Raw genomic sequence first — 24,612 nt, 5'->3', positions numbered from 1 at the left:
GAAGATCTCCCCATCACTCCATGAGGTAGTGGGATTTACATTAAAATTAGTTATTTTAATGTCTTATTTTCATTAATGTATGTCTCCCCCTCTAGACTGCAAGCTTGTTGTGGGCAGGGAATGCGTCTGTAATATTGTTGTGTTGTACTTTCCCAAGATCTTAACACAGTGTTCTCCCTCCAGGCTAGCATCTCCTCCTGCCTTCCGGACATCTCCATCTGGATGTCTGCCTGCCACCTAAAACTCAACATGTCCAAGACTGAACTCCTTGTCTTCCCTCCCAAACCCTGCCCTCTCCCTGAATTTCCCATCACCGTTGATGGCACTACCATCCTTTCCATCTCACAAGCCCGCAACTTTGGTGTCATCCTCGACTCTGTTCTCTCGTTCACCCCTCACATTCAAGCCGTCACCAAATCTTGTCGGTCTCAGCTCCGCAGCATTGCCAAGATCTGCCCTTTCCTCTCCATCCAAACCGCTACCCTGCTCGTTCAAGCTCTCATCCTATCCTGTCTGGACTACTGTATCAGCCTCCTCTCCGATCTCCCATCCTCTTGTCTCTCCCCACTTCAATCCATACGTCACGCCGCTGCCCGGATTGTCTTTGTCCAGAAATGCTCTGGACATGTTACTCCCCTCCTCAAAAATCTCCAGTGGCTACTAATCAACCTACACATCAGGCAGAAACTCCTCACCCTTGGCTTCAAGGCTCTCCCTCACCTCACCCTCTCCTACCTCACCTCCCTTCACTCCTTCTACAGCCCAGCCGGCATCCTCTGCTCCTCTGCCACTAATCTCCTCACCGTGCCTCGTTCTCTCCTGTCCTGCCGTCGACCCCCAGCCCACGTCATTCCCCTGGCCTGGAATGCCCTACCTCCCCACATCCGCCAAACTAGCTCTCTTCCTCCCTTCAAGGCCCTACTGAGAGCTCACCTCCTCCAGGAGGCCTTCCCAGACTGAGCCCCTTCCTTCCTCTCCCCCTCCTCCCCCTCTTCATCCCTCCGCCTTACCTCCTTCCCTTCCCCACAGCACCTGTATATATGTATATATGTTTGTACATATTTATTACTCTATTTATTTTACTTGTACATATCTATTCTATTTATTTTATTTTGTTAATATGTTTGGTTTTGTTCTCTGTCTCCCCCCTCTAGACTGTGAGCCCACTGTTGGGTAGGGACCGTCTCTATATGTTGCCAACTTGTACTTCCCAAGCGCTTAGTACAGTGCTCTGCACACAGTAAGCACTCAATAAATACGATTAATTGATTGATTGATTGTAAACAGTAAGCGCTCAATAGATATGACTGACTGAGTGACTGATTTCCAGTCTGAGAGCTTTTCCCCTTCCACAGTGCTCCATTTTTTTAGGGTATTTGTTTTTTAGGGTATTTGTTTTAGGGTATTTGTTTTTAAGGGTATTTGTTTTAGGGTATTTGTTTTGCACTTACTATGTGCCAAGCACTGGGATAGACTCAAGATAAACAGGCTGGACACCAGCCCTGTTCCATGTGGGGCTCACAGTCTGAGGTTGGAGGAAGAGGATTTGATTTCCATTTTACAGATGAGATAATCGTGGCACAGATAAGTGAACTGACATCCAAGGTCACACAGCAGACAAGTAGCAGAGCCAAGATTAGTGCCCCGGTCCTCTCACTCCCAGGCCTCAGTTCTTTCCCCTAAATCATGCTGCTTCCTTGATTATTCTCAGAAAAGGGGGACTCAGATCAGATCAGATCAGATCAGACCCCAGGGTTGGAACAGATCCTTCCGGAATCCAAGGAAAAATTTCTCCCTCAGATTGAGACTGCTTCCTCACTTGTGAACATGTAAAGCACCCAGACTCCCTCGGCCCAGAACCTAATCTTCCCACTAGTTCCTGTAGTAGGCTTCTTCTCTTCTTCTTCCCCTCCTTAGCCAGACTCAGAATCAGAAAGGAAAAGTCACTCACCAGACTGGTGCTGGGGTCTGAAACAGACCATGCTATTGCAATTTCAGGGTTGGTTACCCAAGGTGGCAGCTTTTAATAGGGAAGGGTTTCATTAGCTCATGTCATTCTAGGGCTGTGATGATCTTGTCACCTGAAGGAGGCTGACACTATTGGGTGGAACTAGAGAATAAGGAGAAGTAGAGAAGCTACTTTCATCTTCATGGCACCGCAACAAAGCGAGCAGTTGAATTGATCAATCAATTGATCAATCAATCATATTTATTGAGCCCTTACTATGTGCAGAGCACGGTACTAAGCTGTTTTCTGAACTCTGGGACCTTACTGACAGTGGGGTGCTGGGGCTGAGGGACAGGTGAACAAGGGGCATCCACTGTCCTATCTGCCAGTAGTGTCTGGGATAGTTCATTCATGTCCAGAGGTAAGAGGAGGAAGGAGATGACCTCTGAAAGTTATACCAGCTCATAGGGAAAGGACGGGTGCATTTTGTACCCTAAACATCTCTTTCTGACAGGTACTGTACTCTCTCCCACTACTGGACCACGCTGAATTCCTTCCCTAATAAAAGCTACCACCTAGGATATAAATGAAGCTTTGAAGGTGGGGAGAGTAGTGGTCTAGCACTGATGGGAGAGGAGGGAGTCCCCGGCCAGAAGGAGGAGGTAGAAAAGGGGTCAGCCATGAGATTGGGGCACAGTGAGTAAGCTGTCACTAGAGGGGTAAAGTGTGCAGGTTGGGCTGTAGTAAGAGATCAGTGAGGGAAGGTAGGAGGGGATGAGCTGATTGAATGCTTTAAAGCCAACAGTAAGGAGTTTATATTTGTTATAGAATGAATTTTCTACTGTTGATAAAAGAATGAATGGTTTCTGAAGACTTTCTCTCTCGACTGTAAGCTCCTTGTGGGCAGGGAATGTATTTACCAAAGTTGTTTTATTGTAGCCAGTCAATCAGTCAATTGCATTGATTGAGCGTTTACTGTGTGCAGAGGATGGTACTAAGTGCTTGGGGTAGTACAATATAACAGACACATTCCCTGCCCACAGCAGGCTTACAGTCTTAAGGAGGAGACATACATTAATATAAATAAATAAATTATGAATATATGCATATGTGTTGTGGGGCTGGGAGGGGGGAATGAATGAAGGAAGCTAGTCAGGGTGATGCAGAAGGGAGTGGGAGACAAGGAAAGTGGGGGTTTACTGTGGGAAGGCCTCCTAGAGGAGATATGCCTTCAATAAGGCTTTGAAGGAGGGGAGAGTAATTATCTGTTGTATTTGAGGAAAGAGGGAATTCCAGGCCCGAGGCAGGACTTGGGCAAGGAATTGGCAGCGAGATAGGCAAGATTGAGGTACAGTGAGTAAGCTGGCATTAGGGGAGCCAAATGTGTGGGCTCAGTTGTAGTTGGAAAGTAGCTCGGTGAGGTAGGAGAGGGAAAGATGATTTAAATGCTTTAAAGACAATGATGAGTAGTTTCTATTTGATGTGGAAGTGAATGGGCAACATGGCCTGAACATCTTGGTAGAAAAATCATCCGGGCAGCAGAGTGAAGTATGGACTGGAGTGAAGAGAGGCAGGAGGCCTTGAGGTATGTAAGGAGACTGATGCAGTAAATCAAGGAGGGATAGGATGAGTGATTGGATTAAGATGTTAGCAGTTTGGATGGAGAGGAAAGAGTGGATTTTAGCAATGTTGTGAAGGTTGAACCGACCTTCATCAAGCACATAGGAAGTGCTCAATTAATACTTCCACTGCTTTGAACAAGCTATGTGCCTCGGGTTCCAGCTGGGGTCAATGTGAATCCTCAGCATAGTCTACTGTACTGTGATGAGGGATGGGGAGATTGAATGTGTAACCAAATTGGTGAGTGGGTGACGTGCACTGGAGCAGGAGGTCAGTGGAGTTGAAGATTTTAAGGAAGCGGGCAGCAGGAAGGTTGTCAGGAACATTCATGAGGATGTTGAAGTCCTTCACATGACAGACACATGGCAGAGCTGAGATTAGCACCCTGGTCCTCTGCCTCCCAAGCCCCTGGTATTTCCCCTAGGCAACACTGCTTCTCAAGATATGATAAACATGCTGGATTCGGTCTCTGTTCCACATGGAGCTCACAGTCTAAAGGAGAGGGAGAATAGGTATTGAATACCCATTTTACAGATGAGGAAACTGAGGTGAAGCAAAGTGAAGTGATTTGCCCAAGGTCACCCAACAGACACATAGTGGAGTCAAAGTGGAACTCAGTCCTCTGACTCCCAAGCCTGTTCTCTTTTGCCTAGGCCACACTGGTTCTCAAGATATAAAATAAATAGGTTGAAATCAGTCCCTCTTCCACATGGAGCTCACAGTCTGAAGGGGAGGGAGAACAGGTAGCAAATTCCCATTTTATAGATGAGGAAACTGAGGAACAGCAAAGTGATGTGATTTGCCCAAGGTTGCACAGCAGACACATAGCGGACCTAGGATTAGAACCCAGGTCCTCTGACTCCCGGGCCCCTGCTCTTTCCACTAGACCACTCTGTTTTTCAAGAGATAAGATAAACAGTCCAGATTCTGTCCCTGTTTCACGTGGAGCTCACAGCCTAAAGGGATAGAACAAGTATTGAATTCCCAGTTTATAGATGAGGAAATTGAGGCATGGAGAAGTGAAGTGACTTACCCAAGGTCATCCAGTAGACAAGTGGTGGTGGTGGAGCCAGAATTAGAACCCAGCTCTTCCGGATCCCAGGCTCTTTCCACTTGACCACACTGTCTGACGAGTCTCTTCCCTCAGAGTTCATGCAGAGGATGGCAGCAATTACCCCGGTGCCTCCTCTGCCCCAAACTGGCCTTTCCAGGGTGTCTGTGGTGGGCGTTTCCAGCATGGCTGAATGAAGTTCTTCTGCCCAAAAGGAAAAATTCCAATCTGCAGAACTGGGGCAGAGCTGACTCAACTGTATCAAAGGATTATGGGGGAGGTTTGATTCCGTCCTGTGACAGCAGCAACTACCATCTCAGTCCTCTAGACTCACTGTGGGCAGGGAACGGGTCTACCAACTCTGGTATATTGTACTCTCCCAAGTGCTTAGTACTGTACCCTGCACATAGCAATTGCTTAATAATTACCATTGATGGATTCCTTGATTGATTCCCCTCTAGAATGTAAGCTCCTTTTGGGCAGGGAACATATCTACCAACTGGGTTATATTGTAGTTTCCTAAGTACTCAACACAGTGCTCGGTACACAGCAAGCACTCAATAAGTACCATTGATTGACTGATTTCTCTCTCCATTCATTCATTCAATCATATTTATTGAGCACTGACTGTGTGCAGAGCACTGTACCAAGTACTTGGGAAGTACAAGTTGGGGAGGATGTCTACCAACTCTGTTGTACTGTATTTTCTCAACCCAACTCTGACTCTAACGCTAACTCTGACTCCCAAGCCTGTGCTCTTTCCACTAAGCCACGCTGCTTCTCCACAGCCAGGATGGGGAGATAGGCTCTCACTGTAGGCAGGGAATGCATCAACCAACTCTGTTGTATTGTACTCTCAAAGGCGTTTAGTAGAGTACTCAATAAATACCATTAATTGATTGACTGATCCTGTCCCCCTCTATTCTCTCAAGTGCTTAATACAGCATTCTGCACATGGTAAACAATAAATGCAATCAGATGATTGATCTCAGTTGCTACCATTACCCTGACTTAGCCCCGCTTTAGGCATTTGGGGATACAGGACAGAGCACCCAAAATTGATATGGTGTTGTCCAAATTGGGATACCTAGTCATCTTCTCTGAACGGGAGCAGCACGGCCTGGCAAAAAAGAGTGCTGGACTGGGAGTCAGACTGGGAGACAGGTTTTAATCAATCAATCAATCAATCAAACCATCGTTTGTATTTATTGAGTGCTTACTATGTGCAGAGCATTGTACTAAGCTCCTGGGACAGAACAATACAATAGAGTTGGTAGACATGTTCCTCACCCACAGTGAACTTACATTCTGTCATCCTCAAATGGTCCTACCTTTAGCTTGTCAACCCACAACACCAGTACAGTCTCAGCCAAATCGGAACATCTTATCCAGGGACAAATCACTGGTAGGGCAGGACTTATTCCTGGGATCCCCTCTCTAGAACATAAGCTCAGTGTGGGCAGGGAACGAATCTACCAATTCCTGTGCATTGTACTCACTCAAGCACTCAGTGTCCTGTGCACAGTAAGCATTCAACAAATACCACTGATTGGTTGTTTGAGACCAACTCTGTTGAACTGTTTTCCTCCAAGCGCTTAATATAATGCTATGCACAAAGTAACCACTCAACAAATACCACTGATTGATTGTTTGAGACCAACTTTGTTGAATACTACTCTCCCAAGCGCTTAGTTCAGTGTTCTGAACACAGCAAGCACTCAACAAATGCCACTGATTGATTGTTTGAGACCAACTCTGTTGAACTGTACTCTCCCAAATGCTCTGTGGACAGTAAGAACTCAATAAATACTACTGATCTGTTGACTCTAGGAAGGATTTGTGTAGAACTAAGAGATTTCCTTTTCCAGAAGGTCTTCATTCTCCCATCACTGTGAATAATTAGTTAGGGACTGATGGCTGAGAAGGTGAATGCCAACTCTGAGTTGATATTCACTAGCAGAGTAGTCTTCTCTCATGTTTAGTAAGACACTCAGTCTTGCTCAATGTTGCTTATAGAGGAGAAAGTAGAGAGTGACCAGGGCCATGACTTTCTTAGCTTCCCTGACCTTGGACATCACCCCAGAGGGGTGTCTGGGTATGTGGAGGTGTCAGGCCTGCCGGTAGTGTCTGTGGAGTGCAAACACCATGTAGCTGCCGGCCATGTTCATGAGCCCCAAGAAGAACAGGTCTCACAGCGAAAATATCACCCCAGCTATTAGCATGTTGTCTGCACCGGAATTGAAGGTCGAGCAATATACGAGATCCAAAGAACTTAGCATACAGTCCAGGTACATGAGGAGTTTACAGCCAACATTGTTCAGGAAATTCCTCAGTCTCCAAGCTTACAAGATCTAGAGAAGCAGCGTGGTTCAGTGGAAAGAGCACGGGCTTTGGAGTCAGAGGTTATGGGTTCAAATCCCGGCTTTGCCAATTGTCAGCTATGTGACTTTGGGCAAGTCACTTCACTTCTCTGGGCCTCAGTTACCTCATCTGTAAAATGGGGATTAAGACTGTGAGCCCCCCTTGGGACAATCTGATCACTTTGTAACCTTCCCAGTGCTTATAACAGTGCTTTTCACATAGTAAGTGCTTAATAAATGCTATTATTATTATTATTATTATTGTTATTGTTATCTCAAGCAATCCCCTGACAAGAAGTACTGTAGCATTGGAAAGGGCCAACTGGGAGAGGATCAAGTCGGAGGAGCTTGAGCTTCAGGCTGGCAGAGATCCTGTGGGTATAGAACAGGAGGAGGAAACTATTTCCTGAGACCCCCAACGCCGATCTATAAGAGCAGCACAAAAACAATAGAAAGGTTGATGGCGTCCATTGTCGGACATTTCTAATTGGAAGAAAAGAAGGGCACCCACAAACCTACCTGTGGGAAAAGAGAGTGAGAGAGAGAGACAGGAAGAGAGAGAGAGAGAGAGACAGAGAGACAGAGAGACAGGGAGAAAGAGTCAGAGAGGTTGGTTTTTACTTTTCAATAATAAAAATCTCTGCCATTTTTTTATGCAATTTGTTAAGCACTTATTATGTTCCAGGCACTGTACTAAGCTAGCAGTGTGGCTTAGTGGAAAGAGCACGGCCTTGGGAGTCAGAGGTCATGAGTTCTAATCCCGAATCTGCCACTTCTCAGCTGTGTGACTTGGGGCAAGTCACTTCTTTGTGCCTCAGTTACTTTGTCTGTAAAATGGGGATTAAGACTGTAAGCCACACATGGTACAATCTGATAACCTTGTATCTATCATAGTGCTTAGAACAGTGCTTGGCACATAGTAAGCACTTAACTAATACTATTATTATTATTATTATTATTGTTAAGTTGGACACAGTCCTTGTCCCACATTCGGGTCACAGTCTTAATCCCTATTTTGCAGACAAGGTAAGTGAAAGACAGAGAAGTGAAGTGACTTACCCAAGCTCACCCGGTGAACAAGTGGTAGAGCCAGGATTAGAACCCATGTCCTCTGACTCCCAGGCCCGTACTCTTTCCACTAACCCACGCTGCTTATAAAACTAATAGTAACCAAATCAGCCCCAAATTTCTTGTCAGTTCCTTGGTCCAAGACAAAGACAGCCCCCTGATGAGTGCTCTGTGGAAGAGAACAGCATGGCCTAGTGGATAACACATGGGCCCTGGAGTCAGAAGAACCTGGGTTCTCATCCTGGCTCCACCACTTTTCTGCTGTGTAACCTTGAGAAAGTCACTTCCCTTCTCTGTACCTCAGTTACCTCACCTGCAAAATAATAATTATAATAATGGCATTTGTTAAGTGCTTACTATTTGCCAGGCACTGAACTAAGCTCTGAGTAGATACAAGGGAACATACTCCCTTGTCCCACGTGGGGCTCACAGTCTCAATCAATCAATCAATCAATCAATCGTATTTATTGAGTGCTTACTGTGTGCAGAGCACTGTACTAAGCGCTTGGGAAGTACAAGGTGGCAACATATAGAGACAGTCCCTACTCAACAGTGGGCTCACAGTCTAAAAGGGGGAGACAGAGAACAAAACCAAACATATTAACAAAATAAAATAAATAGAATAGACATGTACAAGTAAAATAAATAAATAAATAGAGTAATAAATATTTACAAACATATATACATATATAGAGGTGCTGTGGGGAAGGGAAGGAGGTAAGATGGGGGAATGGAGGGGGGACGAGGGGGAGAGGAAAGAAGGGGCTCAGTCTGGGAAGGCCTCCTGGAGGAGGTGAGCTCACAGTAGGGCCTTGAAAGGAGGAAGAGAGCTAGCTTGGTGGATGGGCAGAGGGAGGGCATTCCAGGCCCGGGGGATGACGTGGGCCGGGGGTCGATGGCGGGACAGGCGAGAATGAGTAACAGTTTGTTTCTACCTCCCTTCAAAGCCCTACTGAGAGCTCACCTCCTCCAGGAGGCCTTCCCAGACTTAGCCCCCTCAGTCCTTTCCCCCTCCTCCCCGTCCCCATCCCCCCACCTTACGTCCTTCCCCTCCCCACAGCACCTGTATGCATGTATGTATGTTGGTACATATTTATTCTATGTATTTTATTTTATTAATATGTTTTGCTTTGTTGTCTGTCTTCCCCTTCTAGACTGTGAGCCTGCTGTTGGGTAGGGACTGCCTCTATATGTTGCCAACTTGTATTTCCCAAGCGCTTAGTACAGTGCTCTGCACACAGTAAGCACTCAATAAATATGATTGAATGAATGAAATAGCAATTATCTGTCTGATGTGAGGAGGGAGGGCATTCTAGGCCAGAGGTAGGTTGGGGCGAGAGGGCATAGGTAAGATAGATGAGATCGAGGTACAATAAGTAGGAGGGAGGACAGGTATTGAATCCCTATTTTATTCATTCATTTATTCAATAATATTTATTGAGTGTTTACTGTGTCTGCACTGTAATAATAATAATAATGTTGACATTTGTTAAGCGCTTACTATGTGCAAAGCACTGTTCTAAGCGCTGTGGGGGATACAAAGTGATCAGGTTGTCCCTCGTGGGATTCACAGTCTTAATCCCCATTTTACAGATGAGGTAACTGAGGCGCAGAGAAGTTAAGTGACTTGCCCAAGGTCACACAGCAGACATGTGGCGGAGCTGGGATTCGAACCCATGACCTCTGACTCCAAAGCCCGGGCTCTTTCCACTGAGCCACGCTGCTTCACTGTACTAAGCGCTTGGGAAAGTATAACAATAAACAGTCACATTCCCTGCTCATAATGAGCTCACAGTCTAGAGGGGGGCAGACAGACATCAATACAAATAAATAAAATTACAGATATGTACATAAGTGCTGTGGGCTGTGAAGGGGGAAGAGCAAAGGGAGCAAGTCAGAGTATCTTATAAGGGAGTGGGAGATGGGGAAAGGTCGGGCTTAGCCTAGGAAGGCCTCTTGGAGGCAATGTAACTTCAACAAGGCTTTGAAAGAGGCTAGAGTAATTGTCTGGTGGATTTGAGGAGGGAGGGCATTCCAGGCCGGGGGAAGGATGTGGGCCAGGAGTCGGGGGTGAGACAGGCGAGATTGCGGCACAGTGAGAAGGGCTCATAAACTTATTAGCTCATAAACTTATTAGCTACTTATAAGAGGGTCAGCACTAGAGGAGCGAAGTGAGGTGAGGTAGGAGGGGCAAGGTGGTGGAGTGCTTTAAAGCCAATGGTAAGGAGTTTTTTCTTTGATGTGGAGGTGGATGGGCCACCACTGACATTTTTTGAGGAGTGGGGCAACATGTCCTGAATGCTTTTGAGAAAAATGATCCGGGTAGCCAAGTAAAGTATGGACTGGAGTGGGAAGAGACAGGAGGCTGGGAGGTCAGCAAAGAGGCTGTTGTAGTAATCCAGGTGGGATAAGATGAGTGATTGTATTAATGCAGTAACAGTTTGGATTTTACAGATGAGGACCCTGAAGCACAGAGAGGTGAAGCAACTTGCCCAAGGAGCTACACACACAGCAGGTAATAGTCCAGTCAGAGTCAGGATTAGAACCCAGCTCCTCTTATCCCCTCTCCTAGCTGTTGTCTGAGACAACCTCACTGTCTGTACATTATGGCATGAGAAATTCCACCCCAGCTCACACCAATGGCCTATCCAGCTCAGTAGTCGACCTATGATAATTTTTCCAGACACTTTCTTTCCAGAAAGAACAGAGGTGATTTGATTTACCCCTCTGACACCCATCATCAACTTTGGTGATCTGAAGCTTTGCCTCTGTCACCCCATTATGGACCCAGAGGAAGTAACATGGCCTAGATGAAAGAGCACAGGCCTGGAAATCAGAAGGAAAGGTGGGTTCTAATCCCACCTCAGATGCTTGTCTGCTGGATGACCTTGGATGAGTAATGATAGAATTAAAAGACATGATCTCTGTGAAAAGGTAAAGAGAACTATTAAAGCAATCAACCCAATAGATAGAGATCGATTTCCCAAAACTGGTCATTTCAGAGGCCGCTTTACAAAATGACTTTTTCCTTTTTTATGGTATTTTTGAGCGCTATCAAGCACTGTAGTAAGCGCTGGGATAGATAGAAGCCAATCAGGTCCCACATGGGGCTCACAGTTTAAGTGGGAGAGAGAACAGGTATTAAATCCCCATTTAGGACATGAGGGAACTGAGGCAAAGAGAAGTTAAGTGACTTGTTCAAGGTCACTCAGCAGGTAAATATCAGATATGTGATGAGAACACAGACCCTCTATCAACTAGACCCAGGCTCTTTGCACTAGGCCATACGCCTCACCATAAGACTCCTGAGTCACTGTGTCCATCCCTCTTCCTCCTGCTTGGCAATTTCCTCTCTTAGTGTGGAGGTGGGGTGCAAGAAGTCGGCGTGGGCCATGATGCTGGGGACACATAGACAGCTGCCCAAAGAGCTGATTTGTCTTGAGAATCATCATGGTGGTCCCTAACCTGGTTAGAAGGAAAAGGAACCAGGAGGAAGGATGTGTTCAAAGCGCTGGGGTAGATGCACATTAATTAGGTTGGACATAGTCCCTGTCCTGCGTGGGCCTCACAGTACTCGTAGGAGGGAGGACAGGAGAACTGTGGCACAGAGAAGTTAAGGAAGTTGCCCAAGATCACATAACAAGCAATTGAAAAAGCTGGTATTGGAGTCCAGGTCCTCTGATTTCCAGGCCCGTGCTTTTGCCATGAGGCTATGTTTCTTCTCCAGCAATCAGGAGCCCTCTCCCCCAAACCTCTGCCAGGTTGTAGGGTGGCCGTGGGGTATGAGAAATCTACACACCGATCTTCCCCTCCCATCTTCTCTTCCCTCTCCTAGACCAGGTGATGAAGACAAGACATGCCAACAAGGGTTGTGGCAATGGCTCAACGTTGGTTGTGTCTCTATGTGAGATGATGCTGAAAGTGTCAGGCATGGCCCAGAGACCCAGGCCTGTCTACTGGCACACCCTCTTACCTCACCTCGCTACTCTCTTTCTACAACCCAGCCCGCACACTTTGCTCTAGTGCTAACATGCTCACTGTGCCTCGATCTCATCTATCTCATCACCAACCTCTAGCCCACAATCTGCCTCTGGCCTGGAACATCCTCCCTCTTCATATCCGACAGATAATGACTCTGGGCTTGACCTTGGGGACTTGGGAGCTTAGGACTAGAGTGACATAGTGGAAGCCCTTGGTGGCCATTTCTGAACCAGCCTTCTGACACGATTCTCACTTCCTCATTCCTCAAGACATCTGGAGAAGGGGCCCCTTTGTATTGTTTGGGATAACTTCATGTCTATGATATTGGAAGGGTCAGTTTTCGGGTTTGTTTTTAGTGGAATTTGTTACATGCTTCCTATGTGCCAAGCACTGCTCTAACCACTGTGGTAGGACACAAATCTCTGTCCCACATGGGGCTCACAGTCTAAATAGGAGGGAGGGGGATTTAATCCTCATTTTACAGATGAGGTGACTGAGGCCTCAGGGAAAGAGAAGAGCAAGGGCCTGGGAGTTAGAGGACCTGGGTTCTAATCCCAGTTCCTTCGTTGTAATTTTATTTATTTATATTAATGTCTGTCTTCCCCTCTAGACTGTAAGCTCATTGTGGGCAGGGAATGTGTCTGTTATAATGTTGTATTGTACTCTCCCAAGAGCTTAGTACAGTACTCTGCACACAGTAAGTGCTCAATAAATGCGATTGCCTGACTGCTGTGGGACTTTGGGCAAGTCAATTCACTTCTCTGTGCTTCCATTTCTTCATCTGTAAAATAGGGAATCTAAACTTGTTCTCCCTCCTACTTAATTGATTTGACCCTTGTGGGACAGGGTCTGTGCCAAACATGATTAACTTTATCTACCAGAGGTCTTAGAACAGTGCTTTGCAAATAGTAAGTGCATTATAAATGCCATAAACAAATAAGCTGACACCTGTGGCAGCTTCCTAGGAAAGGAGTGATGCAACCTCAGACGAGCCCTACTGGTAGACATAAAAAGCAGTGTTCCCTAGTGGATAGAACCTGGCTCCACCATGTGTCTACTGGGTGAGCTTGGGCAAGTCACTTCACTTCTCTGTGCCTCAATTACCTAATTTGCCTCAGTTACCTAATTTGTAAAATGGGGATTAAGATGATGATCCACAGGGACTGTGTCCAACCGATATGCTCAGATCTACCCCAGGGGTTAGAATAGTGCCTGACACATAGTAAGTGCTTAACAAATACCACAATTATTATTAGTATTATGATTATCCTTATTATTAGTGAAAAGGACAGGGACCATTGAATCGATCAATCAACGAGGATTAGTAAGTGAATCCCTGCTTGCAGAGCACTGGAGTAAGTGCTTGAGGAGTGCAACAAAAGTAGAAAACAGGACCATCAGGAAGCTTACAGTATCATGCAGGAGGCAGACTGGCACACATTAATAATAACCATTATAATTATGGTACTCGTTAGGCAATTACTGTGTGCCAAGCACTGTTCCATGTTCTGGATAGACACAAGTTAATCATATTGGACACAGTCCCTGTCCCACAAAGGGTTCACAGTCTCACGGTTAAACCTGATTATCTCATACCTACCCCAGTGCTTAGAATGGTGCTTGACACATATTAAGTGTTTAACAAACACCATCTCTTATTTATCCCCATTTTCCAGATGAGGTAACTGAAGCCCAGAGCAGTTCAGTGACTTGGCCAAAGTCACACAGCACACAGGATTCAGGAGCCAGGAGCCAGAACTATAACACAGGTCCTTCTGACTCTCAAGACTGAGCTCTATCCACTAGGCCACGCTGCTTCTCACAGCTTGTGAGGGTGGTTGAAAGACGAGTGCTACAGTGATTCATAGGAGGCTGGCAGGGTCGATCAATGAATAAGGGTTACGTTCCGTCAGGATGGTTTGGACTTTTCTTTCAGTTTGAAGATGAAGCTGCTTACAATGAGACGAATGTGTTTGAGGGAGCCTTCCTTGCCTACTTGGACTCTGATCCTCAAATGGGACAGGGACTCTTTCCCATCTGATCATCTTGTACCTACCAGTGACTTAGTACAGTGCTTGGTACATAGTAAGGACTTAACAAATATCACAATTATTATCATTATCACATTCGGTTTTCATATTGTGAGAGAGAACAGTGTGGCCTTGTGGAAAAAGCTCAGGCCCAGGGGTCAAAGGGCCAGTGTTGTAATCTTAGTTCTGCCATGTATCTGCTGTGACCTTGGGCAAGTTACTTCATTTCTCTGTGCCTCAGTTACCTCATTGGTAAAATGGGGATTGAATGTGAGCCCCATGTGAGAAAGGGACTGTGTCCAACCTGATTAGCTTATATCTAACCCAGCCCTTTGTACAGTGCCTGACATGTAGAAAATGCTTAACAAATACCATTACAAAAAAGAAAAGGGTTTGGACTTCAACTTCATTGCAAGTAAATTGGAGATCTCATCTCTTGCTGCTAACTCCCCCCAGTCATTCATTCACTCATTAATTCAGTTGTATTTATTGAGCTCTTACTGTCTGAAGAACATTTTACTAAGCGCTTGGGAAAGTACAATAAAACAATAAACAGTGACATTCCCTGTCCCAGTCATCAGGTGACTTTCCCTCCCATCCCTCAGACTCCTCCATTCCACTCCCCAACCCTTTTTACATTTTCTCCCCCATTTCCCCCATTCCATTATGCTTCTGAAAATTACTTCTCTATTTCCTTCCCTTCCCCCTGACCCCCTCACTACTGCCGTGATTTCAGACCTAGTGCCCTAAAGGAGGCTATTGCTATAAAATCCACACTGATATATCGTAATAGTGAAACACGGTGTAAATTTAGCTATGTTGTCAGTTCTGTTCTTCATTTTAAATGCCGAGGATACCTTGTTCATATATATTTTTTGTGGTTTTTGTTAAGCACTTACTATGTGTCAGGGACTGTATGAAGTGCTGGGGTAGATACAAACTAATCAAGTTGGAGACAGTCCCTGTCCCACATAGGGCTCACAGTCTTAATCCCTACTTTACAGAGGAGGTAATTGAGAAGAGAGAGTGTCCACACTAACTCTTTCTCTCCCCTTTCTCACTTTTTCTCACCCTTGTTATCTTCCTCTCCCCTTTCTTGTTCCTTGATCTCTACCTCTCTCCCATTCCTCACTGTTTCTCACCCTTGCTTTCCTTTTCTCCTCTTCCTTACTCCTTCTTGCTCATTCTTTCTCTCCCTCCCCTTCCTCACTCTCTCTTGCCCTTGTTCTCTCTTATCTTCCACATTCTTCACTCATTCTTTCTCTCCTCTTCCTCACTCTCACCCTTGCTCTCTCCCTCTCTTTCCCCTTCCTCACTCTTGCTCTTCCTTGTTCTCTTCCTCTCTCTCCCCTTCCTTACTCTTTTCACCCTTGTTCTCTTTCTCTCTCCCCTTCTTCATTCTATCTCTTTCCCTCTCTCCCCTTCCTCACTCTTTCTCACCCTTGCTCTTTTTCCCTACACCTTTCTTCACTCTTTCTCACTTCCTCTCTCTCTCCTTCCTCATTCTTCCATGCCTTGCTCTTTCTCTCTCCCCTTCCTCACTTTCTTATGTCATTCTCTCCCCTTCCCCCATCACCCTTGCTCTCTCCCTCTCTCTTTCTGTCCCCTTCCTCACTCTTTCTCACCTTTGCTGTCTTTCTTTAACTCCCCTTCCTCATTCTTTCTCACCCTTGTTCTTTGTCTCTCTCTCCACTTCCTCACTGTCTCACCCTTGCTCTTTCTCTCCTCTTCCTCACTCTTTCTTGCTCTGGCTCTCTTTATCGCTTTTCTCTTCCTCCCTCTTTCTCACCTTTGCTCTCTTTATCTCTCTCCCCTTCTTCACTCTTCCTCTCGTCCTCCTCCCTACTTCACTCTTTCTTGCCCTTGCTCTCTTCCTCTCTCTCCCCTTCCTCACTGTTTCTCAACCTCACTGTCTTTCTCTCTCTTTGTCTGTCTCCCTCTCACGTTGCTCTGAAGGCTTCTCCAAGGTCTAACTGGAAATTCACGAGGATAAACGCCATAGAAATTTGGGGGGGTAGGGGGTGGGGACGGGGTGTTGTGATGCTATTGCAGATGAGAACTGGGGTATTGGGAAATTTATTTCTCCTTCTGTTTTACATCCGCCTGGCCTCTAGCAGCCCCTGGCTCAGCTCTTCAGACTTTATCCTCGTTCACCTGGCATTGGCAAACACCACAGTATTTCTCACCAGGGGCATCCCAGACACATTTTCAGGTTGAGGATGGAGTATTTTCCTGGGAGATATGGGGTACAAAGCCCTTCTGTACCTGTACCGAATGGCCCTGGGCCTTAACATCTGCAGCACCTGCCTCCTGAGTGTCTTCCAGGCTGTCACCATCAGCCCCAGAACCACCTGATTGGCCTGAATCAAAGTCAGATTCCCCAAGTATGTCGTCCCCTTCTGCCTCCTATCCTGGTTCCTCAATCTTCTGACTTACATAAGTATGCCAGTGGGTGTGAGAGGCTCTCAGAACAGCAGCACTGCTTCAATATCACTGGATCTCAAATATTGCTCACTAGTCGTTGGTGGCACAAAAAGTGCCTTGGTCATCTCGGCTGTGATCTCCCTCCAGCATCTGTCTTCGTGGGGCTCATGAGCATGGCCAGCAGCTACATGGTCTGGATCCTGTACAGGCACCACCAGCAGATCCAACATCTCCATGCACCCGGACAGTTCCCTGGCACCATGGTCAGGGTGGTCAAAATGGTCGTGGCCCTGTGTCACCCTCTTCATCCTCCACTATGGGCAACAGTCCATCATGCTGAGCATTTTAATACATGTGAAAGAGAAGTGAGCTTTGCTGGTGAACAGTCACCTGATGTTGTCCTTCACATTCTCATTCATCAGTCCATTCCTGATGATTCTGGGGACAGGAGGATGAGAAGATTCTGGAAGATGGAATTTCCAGTTCCAACACAGGTCCCTCGTAGAATCCCTGGACAGATCCCTGTCTGCCCATCTCATCTCACCAGAATAGGGTGAGTAGACATCCCAGACGGAGCGGAACCGAACTGGTGATGAAGGGTCTTATCCCTTATCCCCAGGGCTCAGGCGGTTATAGGGGTGGCCAAGGTGGCTTCTGTTTTCCTGATGGGGCTTGAGGTGGTAGCCTGCCTCCACCTCTGGGAAGCAGTATGGTCTAGTGGATAGAGTACAGGCCCGGGTGCCAAAAGGACCTGAGGTCTAATCCCGGCTCTGCCACTTGTCTGCTGTGTGATCTTAGGCAAGTCACTTCACTTCTCTGGGCCTCAGTTACCTCATCTGTAAATTGGGGATTAAGACTGAGAACTCCACATGGGACATGGACCGAGTCCAACCTGATTAGAGAAGCAGCGTGGCTCAGTGGAAAGAGCCCGGGCTTGGGAGCCAGAGGTCAAGGGATCAAATCCCAGCTCCGCCAATTGCCAGCTGTGTGACTTTGGGCAAGTCACTTCACTTCTCTGTGCCTCAGTTACCTCATCTGTAAAATGAGGCTGAAGACTGTGAACCCCCCGTGGGACAACCTGATCACCTTGTAGCCTCCCCAGCGCTTAGAACAGTGCTTTGCACATAGTAAGTGCTTAATAAATGCTATCATTATTATTATTATTATTATTATTATTATTATTATTATTAGCTTGTATCTCCCTCAGAGCTTGGAACACTGCTTAAGACACAGTAAGCATTTAACAAATACCATCTTCATCATCAACCCAGTTCTGTCAGCATTAGGATCTCCCCCTCCCCTTCTTGGTAAAAGTTGATATGGACCTGCCTCCTGGGGACAGAGACATGGGTTCTGTTCAGCAGGGTGACATCAAATATCCATCAATCTATCAATGACAGTTATTCAGCATTTACAGTGTGCACAGCACTGTACTCAGCACTTGGGAGCGTACAATATAATAGAGTTGGTAGGTGCCTTCCCTGCCCTAAATGATCTTACAGTCTAGAAGAGCAGACAAACTTCAATCAATAGTGTTTAATAATTATAATAATTACTTACTTACTATGTTTACTATTCTTACTATGTCCTTACTATGCGCCAAGCATTGTTCTAAGCATTGGGGTTGATCAAGTTAATCAGGTTGGACACAGTCCTTTGTCCCAGTTGGGGCCCACATTCTTAATCCCCATGTTATAGATGAGGTAACTGAGGACTGGGGAAGTTAAGTGACTTGCCCAAGGTCACAAAGCAAACATGTGGAAGAGCTGGGATAAGAACCCAGGACCTTCTGACTTCCAAGTACATGCTCTATGCATTCAACTACACTTCTTGTCTTACTGGTTGCAGGGCACTATCCTAAACTCTTGAGAGAGTATGAAATAAATGAGTTGGTAGACACAAATGAGTTGGTAGACACATCCCCTGCTCACGATGAGCTTACAGTCGAGAGGTGGAGACAGACTTTAATCAATCAATTAATGGTATTTATTGAGTGCTTACAGTGTCCAGAGCACTATACTAAGAACTTGGGACAGTACAGAGAACAGAGGTGCCAAATACATTCTCTGCCCACAACTAACTTACAGTCTAGAGGGGAGACAGACATTAATATGGATGTGTACATAAGTGTTACGGGGTTGAATAGAAAATTCTAAGGTCCTCTCTGATCTTTACCCAGCTTTCCTCCAGGAATACTAAAACCTAATAATTCTGATCAGGATAGGCCAGCGACCCTTCACGAAAAGTGTTCTAAATATGTTAGTGGCACAAACTGATTGTGTGAGAAACACAAGCATTCCTTATAGAGAGAACATTCAGAGTATGCACAAGTCCATAGTTTATTTTAGTGTCTGTCTCCTCATCTTGACTCTAAGCTCCTTGTGGGCAGGGAACATGTCTATTGCATTGTACTTTCCCAAGCACTTAGTACAGTGCATACATAGGCCTTGTGGACAAGCAACATGTCTACGGGCCCTGTTGTATTCTCCCAAGCTTTTAGAACAGTGCTCAGCATACAGTAAGCACTCAATAAATACCTTTGATTGATAGATTTATTAAAGTCTGTCTCCCCTCTAGATTGTAAGCTTCTTGTGGGGAGGGAAAATGACTATCAACTCTGTGATATTGTACTCGCTCAAGCTTTCAGTAAAGTGCTCATCACACAGTAAGAGCTCAATAAATATGATTGATCAATAGCAACAGCAACTATAATGATAATAATAATAATAATACTGGTACTTATTAAGTGTTTATTATGTGCTAAGTGCTAGGGCAAATGCAAGATAACCAGATTGGACACAGTGCATGATCTCCACAGGACATACAATATAAGATGTAGGGAGAGGCACATATTATTACTGTCCTTTTACAGCTGAGAAAGTGCAAGCCCAGAGAGGTCAAGTGACTTGCTCAAGGTAACATAGAAGCCAAGTAGTAGAGCTAGGCCTCTAGTCTCCCAGCAGGGTGCTCTTTCCACTAGATACATCCATAAACATCAGGAGGATTGTCAAGAACAGTAACTATCACCTGGGTCAGATTATAAACTCCTTGAGGGCCAGGAAGGTAGGCTACACTGTTCCTCTTGAATGTTTTATTTGTTATTTATTTATATACTTATTTTTTATTTTTATTTTTTGAATATTTACTGTGTGCAAAGCACTTTATGAAGTGCTTGGGAGAGCACAATTCAACAGAGTTGGGAAGTGCAATCCCTGCCCACAGAAAACGTGCAGTCAGAGGAGAGACAGACACTAATATAAATAAAAAGAATACCATAAAATAGAGCTGGTAGACATATTTCCTGCTCAGAATGAGCTCACAGTATAGAATGGTAAAGCAACGCTCATAAGACACAATCAATACATTAGTGGTATTTACTGAGCACTTATTGTATGCAGAGCACTGTACTAAGCACTTGGGAGAGTAATACTAATAATAATAATTATTATTATGGCATTTGTTAAGTGTTTACTATATGCCAAACACTGTTCTAAACGCTGGGGTAGATACAAGGCAATCTGGTTGTCCCACGTGGGGCTCTCAGTCTTAATCCCCATTTTATAGATGAGGTAACTGAGACACAGAGAAGTTAAGTGACTTGCCTGAAGTCACACTGCTGACAAGTAGTGGAGTCAGGTCAGGATTAGAACCAATAGAGCACAAAAGAGTTGGTAGCCTAGTGGGAGGAGACTTGGCCCAGGAGTCAGAGAACTCAGTTCTAATTCCACCTCCACCACTTTGCTGTGTGACCTTGGGGAAGTCACTTGACTTCTCTGGATCTCAGTTCCCTCATCTGTAAAATGGGGATTAAGATTGTGAGCCCCATGTGAGTCATGGACTGTGTCCAATCTGATTAGCTTGTATCTATCCCATAATTTAGTACAGTACCTGGCACATAGTAAGCTCTTAACAAATGCCATTAAAATAAATAAATGAATAAATGCAATGATTGATTGATTGATTAAAAGGAGGAGGTGCTGGATTACCTCTTGTTGGTGGAATAAGTTTAAAGCAGCTGCTTTGACTTTTTACTTTTTGGGTGCTGAGCTGGGGACCCCATAGCAGCCTGAGGGACGAGGCTGTTACTATCCATCGCTGGTGTCATCAGTGTCAGAGAGCTGATGTGGTCACAACTCATTACCAAAGTGCACTGGAGAAAGGAGGGAGGAAGGAAGGAAGGAAGGAAGGAAGGAAGGAAGGAAGGAAGGAAGGAAGGAAGGAAGGAAGGAAGGAAGGAAGGAAGGAAGGAAGGAAGGAAGGAAGGAAGGAAGGAAGGAAGGAAGAGAGGGAGGAAGAGAGGGAGGAAGGGAGGGAGGAAGGGAGGGAAGGAAGAGAGGGAGGAAGGGAGGGAGGAAGGGAGGGAAGGAAGGAAGGAAAGATACTAAAATAAATAAAATTTGTGGGTATGTACATAAGTGCTGTGGAGCTGAGTATGGGGTGAATATCAAGCCCTGGTGGTAGAGAAGCAGTGTGGCTCAGTGGAAAGAGCACGGGCTTGGGAGTCAGAGGTCATGGGTTCTAATTCCGTCTCTGCCACTTGTCAGCTGTGTGACTTTGGGCAAGTCACTTAACTTCTCTGTGCCTCAGTACCTGATTATCTCTTGTCTACCCCAGCACTTGATATAATGCTTGGCACATAGTATTATTGTCTATTAGCTATTCAAAAATTTGGATTCTTCAATAGATATTTGAAAAGTATAAAAGAATCTACTTCAGCTGGAATTACATTGGATTATTTAAGATGATACAATGCCAGCTGTTAGGGTTTTTTTTACTTTTCAAATAACTTTTTTATTACAACTAAAACAATGATCAATAATAATGTCATTGTAGTGGAATTTAACTTGGGCACCTTGAAATTTTGAAAAATGTATTTCAGCTTCAATGACAATGACACCAAGTTTCAATTATTTAAAACCTGGGAGTGCAATAATCACAATAATTACCATATTTGTTAAGCACTTACTATGTGCTGAGCATTATACCAATCGCTGGGATAGACACGAGATAATCAGGAAAGATACAGTTTCTGTCTCACATGAAGTTTGCTCTCTAAGTAGGAGGGAGAAGAGAAACTGAAGAGAGTATGGAAATTTTTTGTGATGTTCCCCGCTGTATCACTGTCCATGCATGCAAGGTGTTATGTAGCTTGAGAGATCAATATAATTAAGTTTTGTGTATTTAGATAACCTTGTTGTCTCTACGTCTCTCCCTTTCCCCCATCATCCCCCAACTGTCTACTTTTCACAGGTACCACCTTGGGCCCAGGGCAGCAGGAAGGGGGCTGAGATTTTAGGAGGAATTAGTACAGTAGGGGACAGGCTTCCTAAAGATATCATTTTTGTACCATTTCATCAACGATTGGAAAACTTTGAAATCTTGTCAGAGAACTGGAATGAACAATACTGGAGCTTAGCTCAAAATGTTACACTGTTAGGGCATGGAGTGAATGTCTTTGTCCGGCCCTTTTTGCTAGTGGGAAGTGATGAATTCCTTCATTGCAGTCTCTTAGCACAGGAATCAGAATTTTTTCAAGCTGTCCTGGAGCTCTATTCTCTAAAGCAGCATGGGGTAGTGGATAGAGCACGGACCTGGGAGTCAGAAGGTTCAAATCCTGGATCTGCCACTTGTCTGCTGTGTGACCTTGGGCAAGTCACTTAACTTCTCTGTGCCTCAGTTATCTCATCTGTAAAATGGGGATCAAGACTGTGAGCCCACATGGGACAGGGACTGTGTACAACCCAACTTGCTTGTATCCACCCGAGTGCTAATTATAGTGCCTGGCAAATAGTAAGCGCTTAACAAATATTGTAACTATTATTATTATCATTTTACAGATGAGGAAACTGAGACACACAGAAATAAATATACTTGACCAGGACTACCCAGTTGGCAAGTGGAGGAGCCAGGATTAGAACCCAGGTCCTCTAACTCCCAGTTACATGCTTGTCCCACCTCGTTTTGACCTGTAGACTGTAGACTTTACATTCATTATGGGCAGGGAACATGTCTACCAACTCTGTTATAGTGCACTCTCCCACGCACTTAGTACTGTGCTCTGCACTCAATAAGCACTCAGTAAATACTATGGGTTAATCGATGGAAGAATAATTCCCGAGGGACTGAATAGACTCCCTTCCTTCAGAAGATCCTTCTCTTTCTGCACACATTCTTAAAGGCTTGTCTCACCTGATGGTTTCTCAAGGCATAAATAAAGGGATTCAGCAAGGGGGCCACTGAAGTGTTCAGAACAGCCACCCGCTTATTGAAAGCCACAGCATCTTTCATGGAGGGATTGACATACATGAAGATACAACTGCCGTAGGACAGGGAGACGACGATTATGTGGGAAGAACAGGTGGAAAAGGCCTTCTTCCTCTGCTGGGTGGAAGGAATTCTCAAAATGGTCCAGACAATGTAGGCGTAAGATAGGACTACTAACGCCAAGGTCAAGATCAATGTGACCACTGCAAGGACCAGCTCCATCACCTCTATGATGTGTGTGTCTGAGCAGGCGAGTTGAAGCAAGATGGTGTAGTCACAGCAGTAATGGTTGATGACGTTGGCTCCACAAAAAGGGAGCATGCTGGTCATGATGTGTGGCCCAGAGACGACGAGGAAACCAGAGACCCAAGAGCAGAGGATGAGCAGAACACAATTCCTCCTGCTCATGATGGCTGTGTATTCCAGGGGCCTGCAGATTGCAACGTAGCGGTCCAAGGACATGGCCGCAAGGAGGTAGAACTCGGTTGCCCCCAAGAGAATGGCGAAAAAATACTGTGTGAAGCAGCCAGCGAAAGATATTGTCTTGTCCCCGGTGCCGATGTTGACTAGCATTTTGGGAACAAAGACAGACGTGAAGGAGATCTCCAGAAAAGAGAAGTTGCGGAGAAAGAAGTACATGGGAGTCTGAAGGTGGGGATCCACCAGGGTGAGGGTAATAATGGTCAGATTGCCAGTGATGCTCAATGCGTAAGTGAGGAAAAGAAAGAGGAAAAGCACATACTGGAATTCTGAATCACTTGTCAGTCCAAGTAGGATGAATTCTTTCACCGTTGTTTGGTTTTCCATAATGGAGCCCCACTGGCATTGAGAGAAAAAGTGAGAAAGGTTTGAGAATGCAAGTCGGGGAAGAATTAAAGAATTATAGAAGCAGCGTGGCTCAGTGGAAAGAGCACGGGCTTTGGAGTCAGAGGTCGTGGGTTCGAATCCCGGCTCCACCACAAGTCTGCTGTGTGACCTTGGGCAAGTCACTTCACTTCTCTGAGCCTCAGTTCCCTCATCTGTAAAAATGGGGATTGAGACTGTGAGCCCTACGTGGGACAACTTGATCACATTGTATCCCCCCAGCGTTTAGAACAGTGCTTTGCACATAGTAAGCGCTTAACAAATGCCATTATTATTTTTTTTTTATAATTAAAAAGTCAGTGGAGTAGCAAAATTCTCAAGTGGCTTATTGGATAGAGCACAGGCCTGGGAGTCAGAAGGACCTGGGTTATAATCCCAGCCTTGCCACGTGTCTGCTGTGTGACCTTGGACAAGCTACTTAACTTCTCTGGGACACAGAGAAGTTCAGAGACTTGCCCAAGGTCACACAGCAGACACGTGGCAGAGCCAGGATTTGAACCCTGGTCCTTCTGTCTCCCGGGCAGAAGTATTTTGCCTTGAGGCACCTTTGTGCCTCAGTTACCTCATCTGTAAAATGCGGGTTGAGACTGTGAGCCCACATAGGACAAGGACTGTGTCCAACCCAACTTGCTTGTATCCATCCCAGTGCTAAGTATAGTGCCTGGCAAATAGTAAGCACTTAACAAATACTGTAAGTATTATTATTATCATTTTACAGATAAGGAAACTGATACACACAGAAATAAAGATACTTGACTAGGGTTATCCAACTTGAGGTATCTTGAGGTGTTTTGTGCCTCAACTGTAAGAAATCGGGATTAAGAGTGCGAGCCCAATGTGATCCAGGGCCTGTGTCCAAGTTGATTAACTTGTATCTACTCCCAACACTCAAAATAGTGCTTGGCACATAGTAAGCACTTAACCAGTACCATAATTATTATTATCATTATTCATTAGAGTTGGTAGACATGTTCAACGCCCACAGGGAGCTTACATCCTGGG

General features: G+C 45.3%; 1 protein-coding gene across 1 annotated transcript; it reads right to left on the bottom strand.

Annotated features, from left to right (window-relative positions):
* Positions 1 to 22,623: 22,623 nt before the first annotated feature.
* LOC119935875 (olfactory receptor 6C4-like) lies at positions 22,624 to 23,553 on the bottom strand. Its single transcript, XM_038755435.1, has one exon. It carries the CDS (start codon positions 23,551 to 23,553, stop codon positions 22,624 to 22,626), a length of 930 nt encoding a protein of 309 aa, XP_038611363.1.
* Positions 23,554 to 24,612: the final 1,059 nt, after the last annotated feature.

The sequence above is a fragment of the Tachyglossus aculeatus genome, chromosome 12 (genome assembly GCF_015852505.1).
Source record: "Tachyglossus aculeatus isolate mTacAcu1 chromosome 12, mTacAcu1.pri, whole genome shotgun sequence".
Lineage (NCBI taxonomy): Eukaryota > Metazoa > Chordata > Mammalia > Monotremata > Tachyglossidae > Tachyglossus > Tachyglossus aculeatus.
This window is presented reverse-complemented; position numbering and strand designations above follow the sequence as displayed.

Excerpts from the sequence above, each read along its gene's own strand:
- LOC119935875 (XM_038755435.1), bottom strand. The coding sequence starts at position 23,553 with ATGGAAAACCAAACAACGGTGAAAGAATTCATCCTACTTGGACTGACA.